Source organism: Tribolium madens, unplaced genomic scaffold (genome assembly GCF_015345945.1).
Source record: "Tribolium madens isolate multiple individuals breed KSU strain unplaced genomic scaffold, Tmad_KSU_1.1 Scaffold_1;HRSCAF=32;Tcas5.2_LG8, whole genome shotgun sequence".
In the NCBI taxonomy this organism is placed as follows: domain Eukaryota; kingdom Metazoa; phylum Arthropoda; class Insecta; order Coleoptera; family Tenebrionidae; genus Tribolium; species Tribolium madens.
In genome coordinates this window covers 1,406,358-1,422,721 of record NW_025400984.1, presented here as the reverse complement: position 1 = coordinate 1,422,721, position 16,364 = coordinate 1,406,358, and the positions used below count along the sequence as shown (strand labels likewise).

General features: G+C 29.8%; 1 protein-coding gene across 3 annotated transcripts in view; it reads right to left on the bottom strand.

Moving 5' to 3' along the window:
• LOC123016252 (lethal(2) giant larvae protein homolog 1) overlaps positions 1 to 16,364 on the bottom strand; it is a 33,794-nt gene that overhangs the window by 13,850 nt on the left and 3,580 nt on the right. For all 3 annotated transcript variants that reach the window (XM_044416525.1, XM_044416526.1, XM_044416527.1), the window contains exons 3-7: positions 8,926 to 9,347; positions 8,383 to 8,600; positions 4,559 to 4,785; positions 1,188 to 1,410; positions 602 to 1,135 (exon numbers count right to left, since the gene is read on the bottom strand). In XM_044416525.1, the coding sequence (XP_044272460.1) occupies positions 602 to 1,135; positions 1,188 to 1,410; positions 4,559 to 4,785; positions 8,383 to 8,600; positions 8,926 to 9,347 (1,624 nt within the window). The remainder of the gene's footprint in view (positions 1 to 601; positions 1,136 to 1,187; positions 1,411 to 4,558; positions 4,786 to 8,382; positions 8,601 to 8,925; positions 9,348 to 16,364) is intronic.

Genomic DNA, 16,364 nt, shown 5'->3' with positions numbered 1-16,364 from the left:
CATCTTTTCATTGGTAACTATCTAAGGGTGGGGCATTGATTAAGTTAGAATTGACTATAATCAACAAATCATTAAATATTTATTATTTGTTTTATTTATAGCTTAAATATGTATTTCATTAAATTATTTTAACAATCATATCGCTTCAAGGCAGCTTTTGTAATCAATAACAATTATACGCATTTGAATTGTTCTTTTTTTAACAATAAAAAATGTCGAATGACAAGCTACATAATTAAACAAAGTACAAAAATTATACCAAAATTTGAGTTTCAAAACGATTAAAAATTAAAATAAACGACACAGGAAATAAACGAATAACTTATTTTATTCAAAGCCTATTTGAAAGTAATCAAACTCAAGAGTACTTTGACAAATATTTTGCAGGTTTTTGATTAATTCATTTATCCACTTGTCAAGATGACAGATAATTAAAACTCATACATAAGACGACATACGTTCGCCTTCTGCGAGTTTTTTTTTCTAATAAAGGTTATTTTTGTAGCATGGTCTAAATTTCGTCACAAAATTTGATTTTTTCGACTTTGACAAGTACTCGTATAGTAATAAAAACATTTTTTATAAAAAAATCACAACATACCCTGTTTGGGAGCCAGTTGATTATGCCCCTTCCACACGAACCCGTCCCGATCACTAACAATATTCATCGTCGTGACTTTAATTTCACCATCCAACACTTCCGTATCGAATTTAGCGACCACAACGTGTCCGGCAGTTCCGGCAACAATTAAAGTACCCGACAACGGACACAAAACGACTTTTTTAACGGCCAATCGAGGATCATCCGAGTACGGATCAAAAACACCGATTTTACGGAAAGGTGGCCAATCATCATCTACATCTTCTGGATCAGGAACGGCCTCTTCCAAATCGTCACCGGTGAAAAACATCGCCGTACTAAATTTGTATATAGGAGTTAGTGTCACACCACCGGCATCCCAAAATCGAACAGTGCCGTCTTCATGACCTGTCAAAAGAAGTTCTCGTTTGGGTTCGGCACCTTTCGCACACAAAAGATTGCCGCCGTCGATAGGCCAAGCTCGAGACGAGTAGATGTTGTTGGTTTGGGCTTTGCCGGCTTCTTTTAGCTGTTCCCAAAGTTCTTCGGGAACTCCTGACAAGAATACAATAAAAATTTATTCAAATTCAAAATTCAATTTATTTACCAGAAACGTGCTGACTACAAGTTACGGCAGATGCATGAAGTGATACTAAATAAGGTAAATTTATCATTTTCCAATCCTTGGTTGAAAGGTCGATTAGAACTAACTCTTCCTCTGCCAATACGACAAGAGCATCAGGTTCTCCACTGCTTGTACCATTTGTGACTACATTTTCTTCACCTTCTTGCTCTTCTATTTTCGAATCAATGACGATAAAGTCTATCACCTTCAAAAAAACTTATATTTTAGTAAACACGTAAAATTTATTCATTAAAACCTCAAGTGTTCACGTTTTGAAAATTGCACTATTAAATTAAGCTTTAGTAAAGAGCAAAATTTGTATAAAAAAAATTAAGTAAAATGTTAATTTTCCATCTACAGTTATTTACAAAACTAGAGCCTTCGAAAATGAGCATTTTTTTCAATTTGGAAAATAACTGTAGCAACTACCGTGCGATCAAAAAAATAAATAAGAGTAGGCGGTGATTAAAGTCCTTCAGATGGCAATCCTGATTTTTGACATCAAATGTCAGCGGAAACTTTGACAAGTTTGCGTTTTATTCCTTTTGAGTGAAATAATGTTCACTTTAGAGCAGAAAATTTTTATTGCTGTAGAAGAGGAAAACGGTCAATGGTCATTTTCACTTTCAGTTTGTGTGGAAAATTTCGAGCCCAGATTCCCAGCCAATGTGTTGCCAACTGTAGAATTTAATCGACGCCTACTCTAATTTATTTTTTATTTGGTGGCACGGTACAATTAAATTAATAGTTTTGTTCTTCTGGAATAAGAGAACAACGATATTTTTTCAGAACAAAAGTATAATCTAGAATTTCCAAAATTGTACGTCAGAAGAGAATTATAAAATATTTTTTTAACCGCAAGAACCCACACTTATGCAACCAAATTTGTTTTCTAGACCTAATAAATTATGATAAAAGTGACAATAACATGTGCATAATAAACAAGTCAAGTTTAAAAAATACAAAACACAAATAGGTACATACCGTTGAAAAAATAAAGAAAAGTGTTAATTTAGATGGTGTCCAACGTGAAACGGAATGTGTAAATTATTTAAAAGTATAATAAAAATAAAATGATCGAACGGTACCTAGATCTGAAAATTAGACGTTTTTCTAAATAAAGCTACTCTTAATAAAACAAATAATCTTAGAATTTAACTGTAAAACAATTTACTGTAAAAGCATTTCCTGAAACTAATGAATCATACACGTAAAAAATCACTAGAATTTCGATGTATAAAGTGTATCTTAAAAAAATAATTAAAACAGTAGTTTGCTGTTGTAATAGGTTAACTTCCTGTAGCGATGAATTAAACACATGCTATAAATTTGCATTTTAATAAACTTCTTGTTAGAAAATAAATAGTAGAAATAAAAGAATCAAGAACTGTGATTAAAACATCGAATGAGGTTAATAAATGGCTTAGCAGCAATTGAGTGCAATTAACTGTAAAAAGTGAGAAAAACGCTATAAACTTCTAATCTCTTTGCTGTTATTAAGACAACATAAGTTTTAAACAATAAAACTTGTGTTGATTCAAAATTTCTTCCAAAACTAATATTGAATCAGAAATTTTACTAAATTCAGAAATTGTTAGGTATATAAAAATTTGTCAAAATAAAGAAAATGCCAAGATAAGAGTATGTTTTATTATACCTGCATCATAATCCTAAATTAAAACACGCTGCAGTGTGCGTAATTTGGCCTTTATAGCACGCTGAATTTTAAGTTGTCTAGGTAACAAGAAATAGTGAAATGTATGGACCAATTACAACGTGAAAAAATGTGCTTAACAACGTAAACTAGTAACCGACTCTACGAAAACGATTCACAAACAACCTTTGATAATTTTATTGTGTAAATTCACATTTTTTCGTAAATCGTAAATGAGCAGGTATAATAAAAAATAGCGTATAACACTCGTTTATAAGCGCCTTTAAAACTAGTATTATAATAAACTATTTCAGTTGAGAGATATTGCAGATTGCAGGTTTTAAAATTGTCACAGGAATCCGTTTTTATTGTTACAAATTTAAAGAGGTTATAGAATATTCAATTTTAATTTTTTTAAATGGTTTCTAAAATAGTATGCAAAACCCTTTAAAAAACTCACTCTTTTCAGGGAGTGTACTATTTTTCGATACGGGTTTATACACCTTTGTCTTAAAATTAATATACTATCAGCTGTTTAAATTTGTAATAGTATAATCACACCTATACAGAGTGCGTCAGAATTCGCTCCCCAGAGAAAAGTTTCAAGTAAAATAAGATAACAACATGAAAAACATGTTTAAAAAATTCCATCTGTCAACAAATTTTGACATTTGACATTTTCTATGTCTATTTAATGACACTCATGATCTTGTATATGTTTTTTTTATAACTTATTTAGTAAAAGTATAAAAAATTTGCCAATAAAAGCCACAAATAACCTTAAACCGAGATACAATTTAGGATACAGCTTCCTTGTTTCTTCTTCTAATAGCTTGTAGCAAAAAAATTGAAAAATTATTTTTACAACAGAAATAAATAGTCAAAGTGCAAAACTTAAAATCCCATAATTTCGAAATTTTTATGAATAGAATTTTTTAACATTTTTTCTATGTTCCTGGTATCGTACCATCTTACATAACACTTTTCTCTGGGGCGCGAGTTCTGGTGCACGCTTTATACAAAATATATTTTCACCATATTTGAAAAAGGGATCAATGCATCTGTAATAGGAAAAGAATTTGAAACAGCAAAACCCTTTAATTATCTCCACTTTCATACTTTATCCACGACTTAATTTCAGATAAAATTGTTCGACCTTATTAACCTTAAAAATAACATTTAGGTATATTACAAAAACAAGCAATTACACATTTTTGAAATCTTGTAACAAACATGAAACTATTTTATCTAAAACCATGCCCTAATTTGTAATTACTTCTCGTTTTTTACACACGTCTATATTAACAACACAATACTTATCTCTCTAGTAACATGTATTACTAATTCAGGCAAATATTGACAAAAAATGACTCAATCAAAAAAAATTCGTCGAAAATTTAGTAAAAAGTTTAGTGAACTTGTTCTAATAGTGCACAAAAATAACGCTGCGCTAACACCTTCGGAATTTTCTTACATGCAAGAATCTCTTTCATTCGCAAAACGCATGCATAAAACTACCACTCAAAAAAATCCACACATGGATTAGTTATTTATCTCAAATACCTCATTCCCAAACGACTCTTCCTCTGAATCAGAATTTTGACGTGCGATCTAGCGTGAAAACAGACCAATTTTGCTTGTAAAAATTCCAAACCGATTCGTGTATGTTTCATTACGTAATTATAATTGTTTCACTCACCTTACTTGTAAAATCGAAAGCGACATGTTGTTCGTCGTGAATAACTGAAACGGTGTATTTGTCACTACCGGTAGATCTAGGTAAACCACCAGAAAAAACAACCAAAGGCTTGCCTCTCAGTTCTCTTCTTATAATTTTTGGAATGGCTCGGCATGCAAAAGGACCGTAAGTGGTGACGGGGTCTTGGATTGGTTTATTTTGGTCGAGATCCCAAACCATGTAGCTGCCTGTGGAAAATCATAAAAATTCATATTCAATAAATGCCCAGTTCATCTCTGGAATAATCAAGGAAAAGTATTTAAACCATTTTATTTATTTTATATTTATCAGACAAAGTTAAGGTGTCTAATAAATGATAATTGATAAAACATTACACCTTATTTTAACAAATTCCAATTATCAATTATTGCACAACAAATTGTTTTTTCTTTAATATTAGTTAAAAAATAATAAAGAGGAAAGTCTGTTTTTTTTAAATGAAAATGCCAAACAGTCTTAACGTTGGCATCACTAGTAAATTCATTCATGGTAATTTTAATAAAGGAAGTTGGCAGTTCCGGTTTTTTGAATTAATTTGAAAACTAGGTCGTTAAACGTCAAGACAAAAAATCGTTTAAGAAAATTTGGAGACGAAACACCAAAAAAGAAACAAATTCGGTACAGTAACAGTTTTTCGAAATTTGGAAACGAATAGTTCGCAAGCAGAAAGTTAGAAAAAGGGCCCGTTAAAATGTAGACGCAATTTGTAATGCAGGTTTGCTCAACATTCTCAATTTTTAGCAAAAAATTGACAAGAATACAAAATAAACATGAATGAGAAAGAACCTCGAAAAGAACGCAATTAAATTAGTGTCTTGTGTGCATCGTTTTTGAGGAACGAGTTGAAAAAGTAATAATTTTGAAACTAAAGCTGAAGAATTTATAAAATGCATCAACTTTGAGCTCATTTCAATCAAGTACACAAAATTTATTGCCAATCATCATAATACCTACTTGTATCTTTTGCTAAATAACTTTTTTCTGTATACATCCTTTTTCTTCAAAGTTTTTGTAGCAAGAATCTCATTTTTGTCCACAACATTGTACTTACTTGCGGTGTGTTTCTGTCAAAATTATTAGCACTGAATTCTGTCTTTAGACCTTAGATAATGATGCCTGTCCTCAGATATTCAATTATAGCGCTTTCCAAGAGCAAACAGGCACACAAGATTCATAAAAGTCAAAATTGTGACAACATCTCAATTGGAACACATAACCATAATTTTTTAACAAAATTTCTAGGAACAAAAACAAAGAGCAAACAAAATTTGTGGCTGTGGAGATAAGCTGCTACCAATTTTTTCACCAAAATTTTGACTTGGTAATTTCCATTTAAAAAAAAACAGACTTTACATAATTAAAAATAAAGTTATATAAATATTTCATGAACAAAAAATAGCCTTCTCAAATAGAAAGAGAAATTAATAATAAATAACAAATAAAAGTTTTGAAATCACACTAAAACGGCGTTATTTCAAGTGTAATAATATTAATTATTAAAATAATTTTTTATAAATAAATAGTTATTTTTGTTACAACTACCTAAAACACAGTGTTTGGGGACGAATCGTTGATGTTTCCGAACGAGGTGAAACCGAGTCTGAAATAGCAAATAAGTCCGCAAAAACGTTTTAGGTACGTGTTACAAACAACATTTTTTGTTAAAGCTCCCAAAACACGAATTCACACCTTTTATTAATTTAAAAAAATTCGCCACCATAGTAACCAAATTTATTTTTTAGTCTGGAAAAACTGTTTTTGGGGACTGAGTACCTAAAAGTATTATTTCGCGTACTATTTTATTGAGTCTGGGAAAGACTCATTTTAGGAACTCAAATGAGTCCCTAAAAAACCGTTTTCGGAAGTGTATACAAAAAATAACCTTTTTTAACATTGTAAAACATTGTTTTTAAATTATTTATGTGTACTCGTAATATTATTTGTCTTTCCCAATAGTGTTAACACTAATACAACTGTACATTACAACAACAAATACTATTATGATTCATTTATTTATAATTAGCGTATTTGTATTAAATGTTTAATAACTCATTTTCTGTTTATTTGGGTGGTTTACTTATAAATAATAGAAGTAATAAAAACTAATTATATAACTATAAAATTATATAAACTAAAAAAGTTTATGTATGTTTACTTACTGGCTGATTACGCAATTAAAAAAATGTACTAGCTGTAGGTTTTGCCGTAATTCACAAATGATACATTGGTACAAATTGTAGACAATTTATATTATCCTTTATAAGTGCCTTTCTTAAACAAAAAATTAAAAACCGTTAAACCAATCACTTCTTCGTGTTTAAAATTGAAAAATTTTTAGATGTACGATTATGTGTATACATCTGCTGATTGCTGAGAGATGATAGAATTACAACATAAAAAACATACGGTTAAACAACAACCTTTGCATATCATTAAAAGATATTTTCTAAACAAATTATACTTATTTTCTCTGATATATTTGTGAAACTAATTTTCTACCTCTCATTTATCAACTCGGCTATACCCTTTCAAGGTGTTACACTTTTGTTATTCAGAGTATTTTTTATAAAAAAACAGTCGTATAGACAAGCAAACAAATAATTTTTACCAGGTAAATAGAAAGTATGAAACCAAATGTTTTTTGCTTGAACTATTTATTTTTTGAAAAAGCTAATTGATGAATAATAAAATACTGTAAAAACGAAAAATTTCTCAAGAATAAAATCTTTTCTGCAAAATTTTTGAATATTTACAAGTGACAACCCACGATAAAACCTTTTTTTACAAAAGAATTACAATTATCATGTGAAAAAAACTCACATAGCTCAAAAAAAAATTTCATTCTCAAAATACGATCACATTTTTTCCTACCAACAGAGAATAAAATGACGCTTTATTTCCTCGTTTTTGACTAATAATCTGGTATTTTATTATCTAGAAAATATAATAAATAAAACACCTATTTTGACTTAAAATAAACTAGAATTGAATAAAATAATCTTTTGAATGTTTTTTGACATAGACAAAATTACAATTAAATGATCATTTTTACAAATGAGCATATCGATGAATGAACATATTTTGACAAATTTATCATTTTCTTATGTTATTATTAATCTAGTCTGGCAGGAAGTCGCCTCTGACATTACCTACATTCTCGGCATTAAATAAAATAGTTTATTCCCTTGATACATAAGTAACTTTTACAGCATTTTAATTTTTATTAAATAATAAATATAATTTTCTGAAAGCAAAAGATTTAAAAAAACGCTTGATTCCTTTGTTCATGTTGTATGTACATACCTACAGTCTACAGTGTGTTCATTTTACAACCTTTCAAAAGAGAAGTATGTTTATTTCACCTTTTTATAACGAAAAAAAAATATATTCAAATATAAAATTCAAATATACTCGTAAACATTTCTTAATTAAAAATTAAAAAACTAGTTTCTTGCTTATTTTAACATATATGTATATTTTTATCACTTCATTTTTGTAATAAGTGTTTTCACAAGTTGACATTTCAACTTCATTTGATTTTGATAAATCTATCAAATAAAATTTGATAAATTCTTTATTGGATTTCTGTTCTTTAAGGAAGGTAATTGATTCATCGTACCTCAGCTTATACCTAACGAAAACGCAAGCGCCTTAGTGATGAAGCACCTCCCACCTCAGTATGTAATCTACTATTTCAACATACAAAATTATGACTTTGAATATTTTACTAGTTCTAATATCTCTCCGAACCAACTTCATAGCAGAAGAAATCCTCCAAAACTTACCATCATTATGTGAACTTGTGAATGACTTTCCATCTTCGTGCCAACAAAGCGCCTCCAACTGTTGATTCGAAACAAAAGTTTTGATGGACGTGTTATCGCTACGATTCCACAAAACAATCAGTCCTCTATTATAACCTATCAGAATATGATCTGGATGTTCCGGTTGTTCGAAAATAGCCTCAACGGCACCAGGATTCAATTTGTAATCCTGAGGCACACTGCAACAATTTCCACCAAATAAAAATTCAAACCAATCACATTTTCACAAGCAAAAAAGACACACTTACTTTGATGTCGCCACTTTTACTTTAAACGTGCGACAAATGTTCAACAAATGCTGGCGACCGAAAATATTCCCGCTACTAGAAGAAGCGAACAATCAAGCGCAAATTTGGCAAAACTGGCGATTATACCGGATGGTCCAAGAAAATACCAAAGTAATGAAATACATTTTTAAACTATGTGTTTACTTTGTTGCTGTTTTTGAACCACCCGATACCACTGACAATCAACAAACTCACCCTATTTTCGTCAAATACTTACTTTTGCATCACCACATCCTGATATATGATATCCGGTGTCATCGTAAAACTCGCCAAATCCAAAAGGTAAATATTTCCACCCTCGGTGCCCAAAAGCAGATGTTTACCGGCTGTTTCGACACAAATCGTCGAAATCTTTTTCAATTTGCCTTCAAGAGCTTGCGATTTGACTTCAACCAAACTACTTTTGTTCACCTCCCATAGATGGAGAGAGTTATCGTCACACAGAGTGACCACTCGTCCTTGATTCGGCAGGAAGACGGCTTGGGTTACCGCAATGGGGTTCTGATGGTGACCATAGAATTCGACACCTGGACGTCCAAAGACCTTGACGGCGCCGGTGGCCGTTCCAATGCAAAGAAGACGCAACGATGGGTCCCATGCTAGTGCGGTGGGTTTGTGAGGAAATCCGTGTTGCAACGTCTGAAAATTAAGATAACTTAATGCAGTTATGGCCGATTTAGAATGAGGACACGTGACCTTCGATTTATATAAATTTGACCTTTCGAGATCAAGTGTGGGATGAATTTAATATGGACAATGATATTGATAAGTCAATGACGAAAACGGAGGCTAAAATTGGGCAAAACGAAAATTTAACAAAATCAAAATATTAAATAGGTGGAACAATACGATTATTTATTAAAAATATTAATTTCTATGGCACAAAGCAACAACATATTAAACCTAATCTGTTATCAGAATTATCGACGGCAACAATTTTCATGAGTCATCAAAAACGGGAAAATTTTATAGTAAGATATCACTAACAATTGCAAAAATTATTGAAACAATTATCTTTTTCCTGGTCTACTGACAAAATAAAACACTGCTTGCCACCGAAAATTTATAGCTTTTACAAGACTTCCGTTTACATCATATCAAAGAATGTCTTTTGGTGCCTTATTAACTGGCAAAGTTTCATAATAATCAGATAAACGATAACAAAAATATTCCCAGAAAATCATTTTTTTATATCGATTTTTTGAGGTGGGTCAATAAATACTGTGCTATCTATTCTCATTTGTAGTTAAAATTATGCCACACATTTTTTAATAACCCGATGTAATTCAACAATATTTAAACAATAATTAATCAGTTGATCATCACAATCGTATGATTTTTACATAACAACAAAGCCAATTTAATGCATTATTTAATTTCTAATATACAATACAGTATACATAGTTTCCCTTCATTTTATATTGCATAATTTAATTCATTAATTCATTGGCATGATCTAATTTTTATTTATTCCGAAAACATAAAGTTTATAATTCTAATACCTATTTATTTATCCACAATCAACCCATTATAACGCGATAATAAAACTAATTTCAATCATATTATGAGGTCTATAACTCACTAGTGTCTTATGACCTATAACTGACCTGTGTGTTATGTTATACTTTATAAAATATTTTTGAATAAAACTGAAAAAATGTCTCCAATAAATTTATTAACATTAGTATTAACGCTCACAGTTTTATATTTAAGTTAAGTAAGTGACTAAAACACGAATGCAAAACACATTTTAGCCACCATCAACTTAAAGTTTCGTTGAGTTTTCACATGGTACATTAAATTGTCAAAATATTTTTTAATTAAATTTGGATAAATTTGAGATTGATTGTAGATAAAACGTTGTAGTGCATTCGTGTTTTAGTTTTAAGAATATTAAACACTGACACTGACACCCTGGTGATACAAAAATCTTGCGTAGATAAAATGCTTTCTAAAGCACTTATACAATAAATAATAAAACTATTAAATAAAAACTGAAAAATTTTGAAGTTGGTATTTTATTTTGCAAAATTCTACTCAATAAATCTACTCGTAATTATTTACTGCTTCTAATCACATTCAAACAACATTAACATACAATTTAATAAAATTTAATTTATATTTTAATTGCAATTACTAAGTTAAACAAATCTCAATTCCTACTTTCTAATAATTAAAAATATTTCGTAATTTTATGCACATTTATTGTATAGTTAATTAAGTGTTAAAGTCAATGAGAATACAGCCACCTCATAAAAAATATGTAACCTGTGTAACCAAGAAATATAAATGTAAAGTATTTATTTAAGACCTTAGCCCTTTTTTTCAAGAAAATTAAACATAAACATTACCAAAGAATGATTGCTTAAACGCATATCTGACAAATAATGGAAGACATTGAAAAGAAGATTGTAACTAGTCACAGTAATTAGGTCTTGGTGCTCCATTGTGAGTCAACCTTCAATAAAGTGCCTTACTGTACAAAAATTAAAATTTTACAGGTATACTTTTTTCAACACTAATACATATCGTATAGTGTTTTTATGATGCATTTAAGCTTACCTATTATGTTAGCGTTAATATACGTTCTTCTATAAAATACGTCGAAACAATAACGAATGCTTTTTTTAAGTTTGGTGTCAAAGCTATCCATGAAAGTTTGTTTGTGAACGAACCATCGTTGCAACATAAAAGGTAGTTCAAATTCACCATTAAAACATCAAGAATTTGAAACTATTAAACTTGTGTTGTCTTCAAAATTTTTATCTTAACCTAAGATTGGTTCAAAAATTTTGCTAAATGCAGAAATTATTATAAAAAAAATTGTCAAAATATGAATGTACAGTCAGTCACAAAAGTGTTCATACAGTGCGAAATTTTAGTGTTACTACTAAAGACATTTAAAATTGTGAAAATACGAATACATCATAATTTTAATTTTTAATCTAAATCTTTATTTTGTATGTATGTATATTGTTTCTCATCTCTTAGTATCAAATATCCCAATAAAGACAAAGTCCACACATTTAAAATAAAAAAACTAAACCCACAAACGTTAAGTTTCTAAATTATCGTCCATAACAACCTACAACTTCCTGCATCTATGGATGACATTTAATGTCGTTTCCATCGTATTCATTCTACTCTATACCAATCAAACGAATCATCTTAACATTTTTAGAACAATTCAACTACAATAATCACCATAATAAACCGGATTCGACATAGCACCCTGCGGAACTCCCGCTGACCGAAAACAAATTAATATTTAATAATACCTTCAACTTCACGATCCTAGATATAAAACATCGATGAGATCAACTCGACTAGAACAGTCTGATCGTGTAATTGCGAGTCTCTAATCCAAAGAGCAATGATTACGGGATCTAAGACACGTGACTCGACAAAAATTACTCCCGTTCCTTTCAACATCTTGTATTTTAATCAAGCATTTAAAATAAAATCAGAATTATTAAATCAGATCAGTCTCAAATTTCACCCATTTCCGGAAACAGGATGTAATTAGGCTGTGTAAAAAATGCAGTTGCACAATAATGTTAATGATTTTATAATCGAAATCATTATGGTTTATTTTGATTTCAACGCCTCCGACATATACGGAAACCGGATTTATGTGAGACAAATTGTAATTACAATAAATCGTTCAGTTCAAGAGATAATCCCACACAGAACATACAAGTGAGATTAGATTGATCTTTCACTAAACCGTTCAAAGAGAACCATTATTTCATGTAATGGTTTGTAACGTTATAAAATGCAATACCTATAATTATTATGAAAAGAACAACAAAAACTTTTTAAATATATCTGCGTAGTATCACTAATACTACTTAGAGTAGAATTGTTCTTATCTCAACAAGGTGAATAATAAATAAAGTCATCTTTACATAGGAAATACCTACCTAGAAATAAAGTTACGACATTTTCGTGAACTAAATATGTACTTTATTTGCTACTAAATTAGTGCTTAGTAACTTTCTACGTACTCAGATTATTGAGTAAATGAAAATAAGGTGTGATCAGGTTTTAAAAAAATCTACAATTATCAGATAAGTAAATAACAAAATACTATTTGTCAAACTATTTGTTTTACTAACACGTATCAAATAAATGATGCTAACTTAAAATCCTTAATAATAACTAAAATAAATACACTTTATGTTTGACACAACATGAAAGAGAAGTATGTCAACAAAACATTTATTTTTATTATTACTGCAATTTATTGTTTCAATGAGATAACATGCAAGAAAAGGCATTAAAAATAATACAAATTTAGACTTTTGTACATATACGAGTGTCTGTTTTTCGGGCTCCAACCATGGGGATCTCAGTTATTATAAGAGATACAAAATCGGTTAAATTAGGGGAAATTTATCTCAAAGAAAATTTAATGAGACATTTTTACTTTTTAAATTATTGGAAACAAACAAAAATTTGCAATTTTCGTTTTTATTTCGTTCAAGCGAAAACTAAAAGACCTAGACGTTTTTAACTAAGACGTTCTTAAGGCACTTTTTTACAAGGAATCTAAATCTGTCTTCGTATTTTCCAAGACGTGTTTGATGTCAGAGTTACAACACTCAACTTTGGATTTTCTTCTAGACGCCATATTCTGTATTTTTGAAAAGTCTTTTGTTCCTGATTACAACGATATATTATACATTTTACATGCTGATACAAATGAAGAAAGAGCGTTTTTGGAAAAAACGACAACAATTTTGTTTAACAAACTAAATTTCTCACAGAAAGACGTAAATACCCTTATTATAAATATTTTGAAACCCACCAATTCCAAATATTTATAGATCTACTATACCTCTTATGCTTCCGTTAATATACTAATATACTCTTTTATAAAATACGTCATCAATCACAACGTATTTTACACAAGTACATAAAATACACTTATCTTGGCATTTGTCAATTTTGACAAATTTCTTTACAACTTCTGAAATTAGTAAAAATTTTTGAAGACAACACAAGTTGTGTAATGTAAAACTCTTCTTGTCTTAATCGACATAATAGTAACGTTCTCATTTTATAATCAAAAAAGTATAAAATTACGATTATTAGTGAAAGTTTGTAAAAGTGATATAAACACACAATAAATGTTTTATTTTATCAGAACATTTCTAAACTACAGTAATTAATTTAAAAAAATCTTCTCTAGAAATTCTTGTTATCTTATTCTTTTGTAGACCTTTCCTTGAATTCGCTATGTGACAGAAAATGAGTACCATTTAGCTACAAATTATTCGCAAATCACCTAAAAAATTAAAAACTCGCAACTTTCACTGATCTATGCTAAAAACATAATGAGCTCAATGTTGGTGAACACAAACCGTTATTTATCTTACTTATTCCATAGCAAATAGAACTAAGAAATGCATCTTCTCGCTTTGCAATATAGACCATTGGAATGTTTAACCAAATTTGACGCCTTGTTAATTTTGTAATTCACAGAAAAAAGGTTTTTTGTGCTTTCATTCTTTATCATAAAATTTATGTACATAGTAGATGATTCGCTCAATAATTCGTAATTGCTGGTCAAAATAGCCTGTAATTCTGAAATTAAGTTGTCAACATTGAATAACAAAGAGACTATCGCAACAGGATTGTTCCGAGTGTCTCTTATTAAATCAGTGTAAAATAAATACTACTTGTCACCCCAAAAAAAAAAGTTTCCAATTTTGTTGATAACTTAACTACAAAAATTACAATTATGGTAGCAATAAATAGAACTTAAATTAAATGCAAAATTTATAAAATTTGTTCAGGTAATAGAACTGCCAAAGACAACATGATTCAAAAGAGTCTTTCTAGGCCGCGTGGATTTGAAAATAAAAATATTTAAAAATGGAACAAATTGGCAACAATGCAGTACATTTTGAACCATCGTGTGCCTGCACTCAATAACAGATTTTAACTATAGAAACCAACAAATTTTTGATGTGCTGTTGCCAACTTTATCCCTTCAGAAAATGTCTAATGTTACTTTGTATGATATTATTTATTTTTTAATATTCCAGATGCACGTTTTAACGTCTCTTACCAATAAAACGCAAAATTACTTTCCCTTATTAATAAAAAAATTATATTAAACTTTCGTTTTTGAAGAGTTATATTTACTTAAAGAAAGTTGGTACAACATTTTTGTTTGCACAAAACCACCCCCGTCATGGTGCGGTCCTTTGGAAACATATGCATATTGGAATTAAACTATAATCTTAGAAAAATTGTATACACACAAAAATAGAATACATAATATGTATGTATGTACAGAGTGGTTATAAATGATTTTCATCTAGCCAGCTGTGAATTTTCCATGTAAAATAAAAAATGCCGCTTTACGAAAATAGGGGTACCTACTTGTTGTAACTCAAAATTAAAAAATCGCTGTTTACTAAGCGTCCACTTCGAAAATAGACTTCAATTATAAACTTGTTTTCTTCCAAAGTATACATTATTATCAATTAATATTGGAAATTAGTTGAAACAATAAAAATTTAATTAACAATAATTTATTATTAATTAATAAGTGACACTAATGACAGAACTAGAGCTTTCAAAAAAGTAGAGCGGCACAAATAAAGTTACATGCAAAAAAATTCCAAAGCTGGCTAGATGAAAATCATTTATAACCACTCTGTATGTATGTATGTATGTATTACTAAAATATACTTCTCGTCACGATATTTGAACTGTCGTAAATCTTAAGTCGGGTACCCGAATTACTCTTAACAATAGAGACATTTGGGTTGTTGTAAATAATCCAACAGTAAACACCATCTGGGACACCAGATCAGAATGGTCCGGACTTCAATAATTTTTCAATTTGCAATAGTTTTGAATGTTATGTTAAATAAAAGATTTTACAAAATTATAAAAAGAAACAATATGTTGTATTTTAAGAAAATGTACCTACAATAAGAACAATAAAGAATGATGCATAATTATGTTGTTGACTATATTGTTGTTTTTCAGAGTGGACTCCGATGATACATTTATTTGTTTGATTATACGATAATAATAAACCCTTATTTTGAACATTAACAAGGTTGGTACTGAGTTATTTTTGTCCTCTTATCGGTGGTAAAGGGAGGTAAACTGATGACGAATCCATACGTAGGTATTTAAAGAAAAAATTGACATTTTCTCAGACACTTTTGGCTTTGCTCTCCAGCGCGTTTGTCTCGATATTTAGTTTTGTTCGTTGTGATTATAAATTAATTTATTTTGTGTTCTCTAATTGGCATAGGTAAAGATATGTACATGATTTTTTTTACTTATTAATAATAATTTTGAATATGTTAAGTGGTGTCTCAGAATGTGGAGACCTTGGGAAAACTCAAATTTTATCCAAATTGATGAGCTTCAACTGCAAGCAGTGCCGGAAGAAAATGAAAATAATCAAGAAATTGAGGACCACAACGATGTTCAAGATGAACCGTCTTCATCGAACAAAAATAATCATAAATTTTTGACTACGGGTGAAAAACAAATTGTTCTACAAGTTTTCCAAAATTTGCAAAAAGATGAAAAAGAAAATGCAGTGACTAATTTAATTAAGAAGGCAGCAACTCTCACGAACAGTTCCTACAGCACCGTATTTCGTATTGTGACGCATGGTAT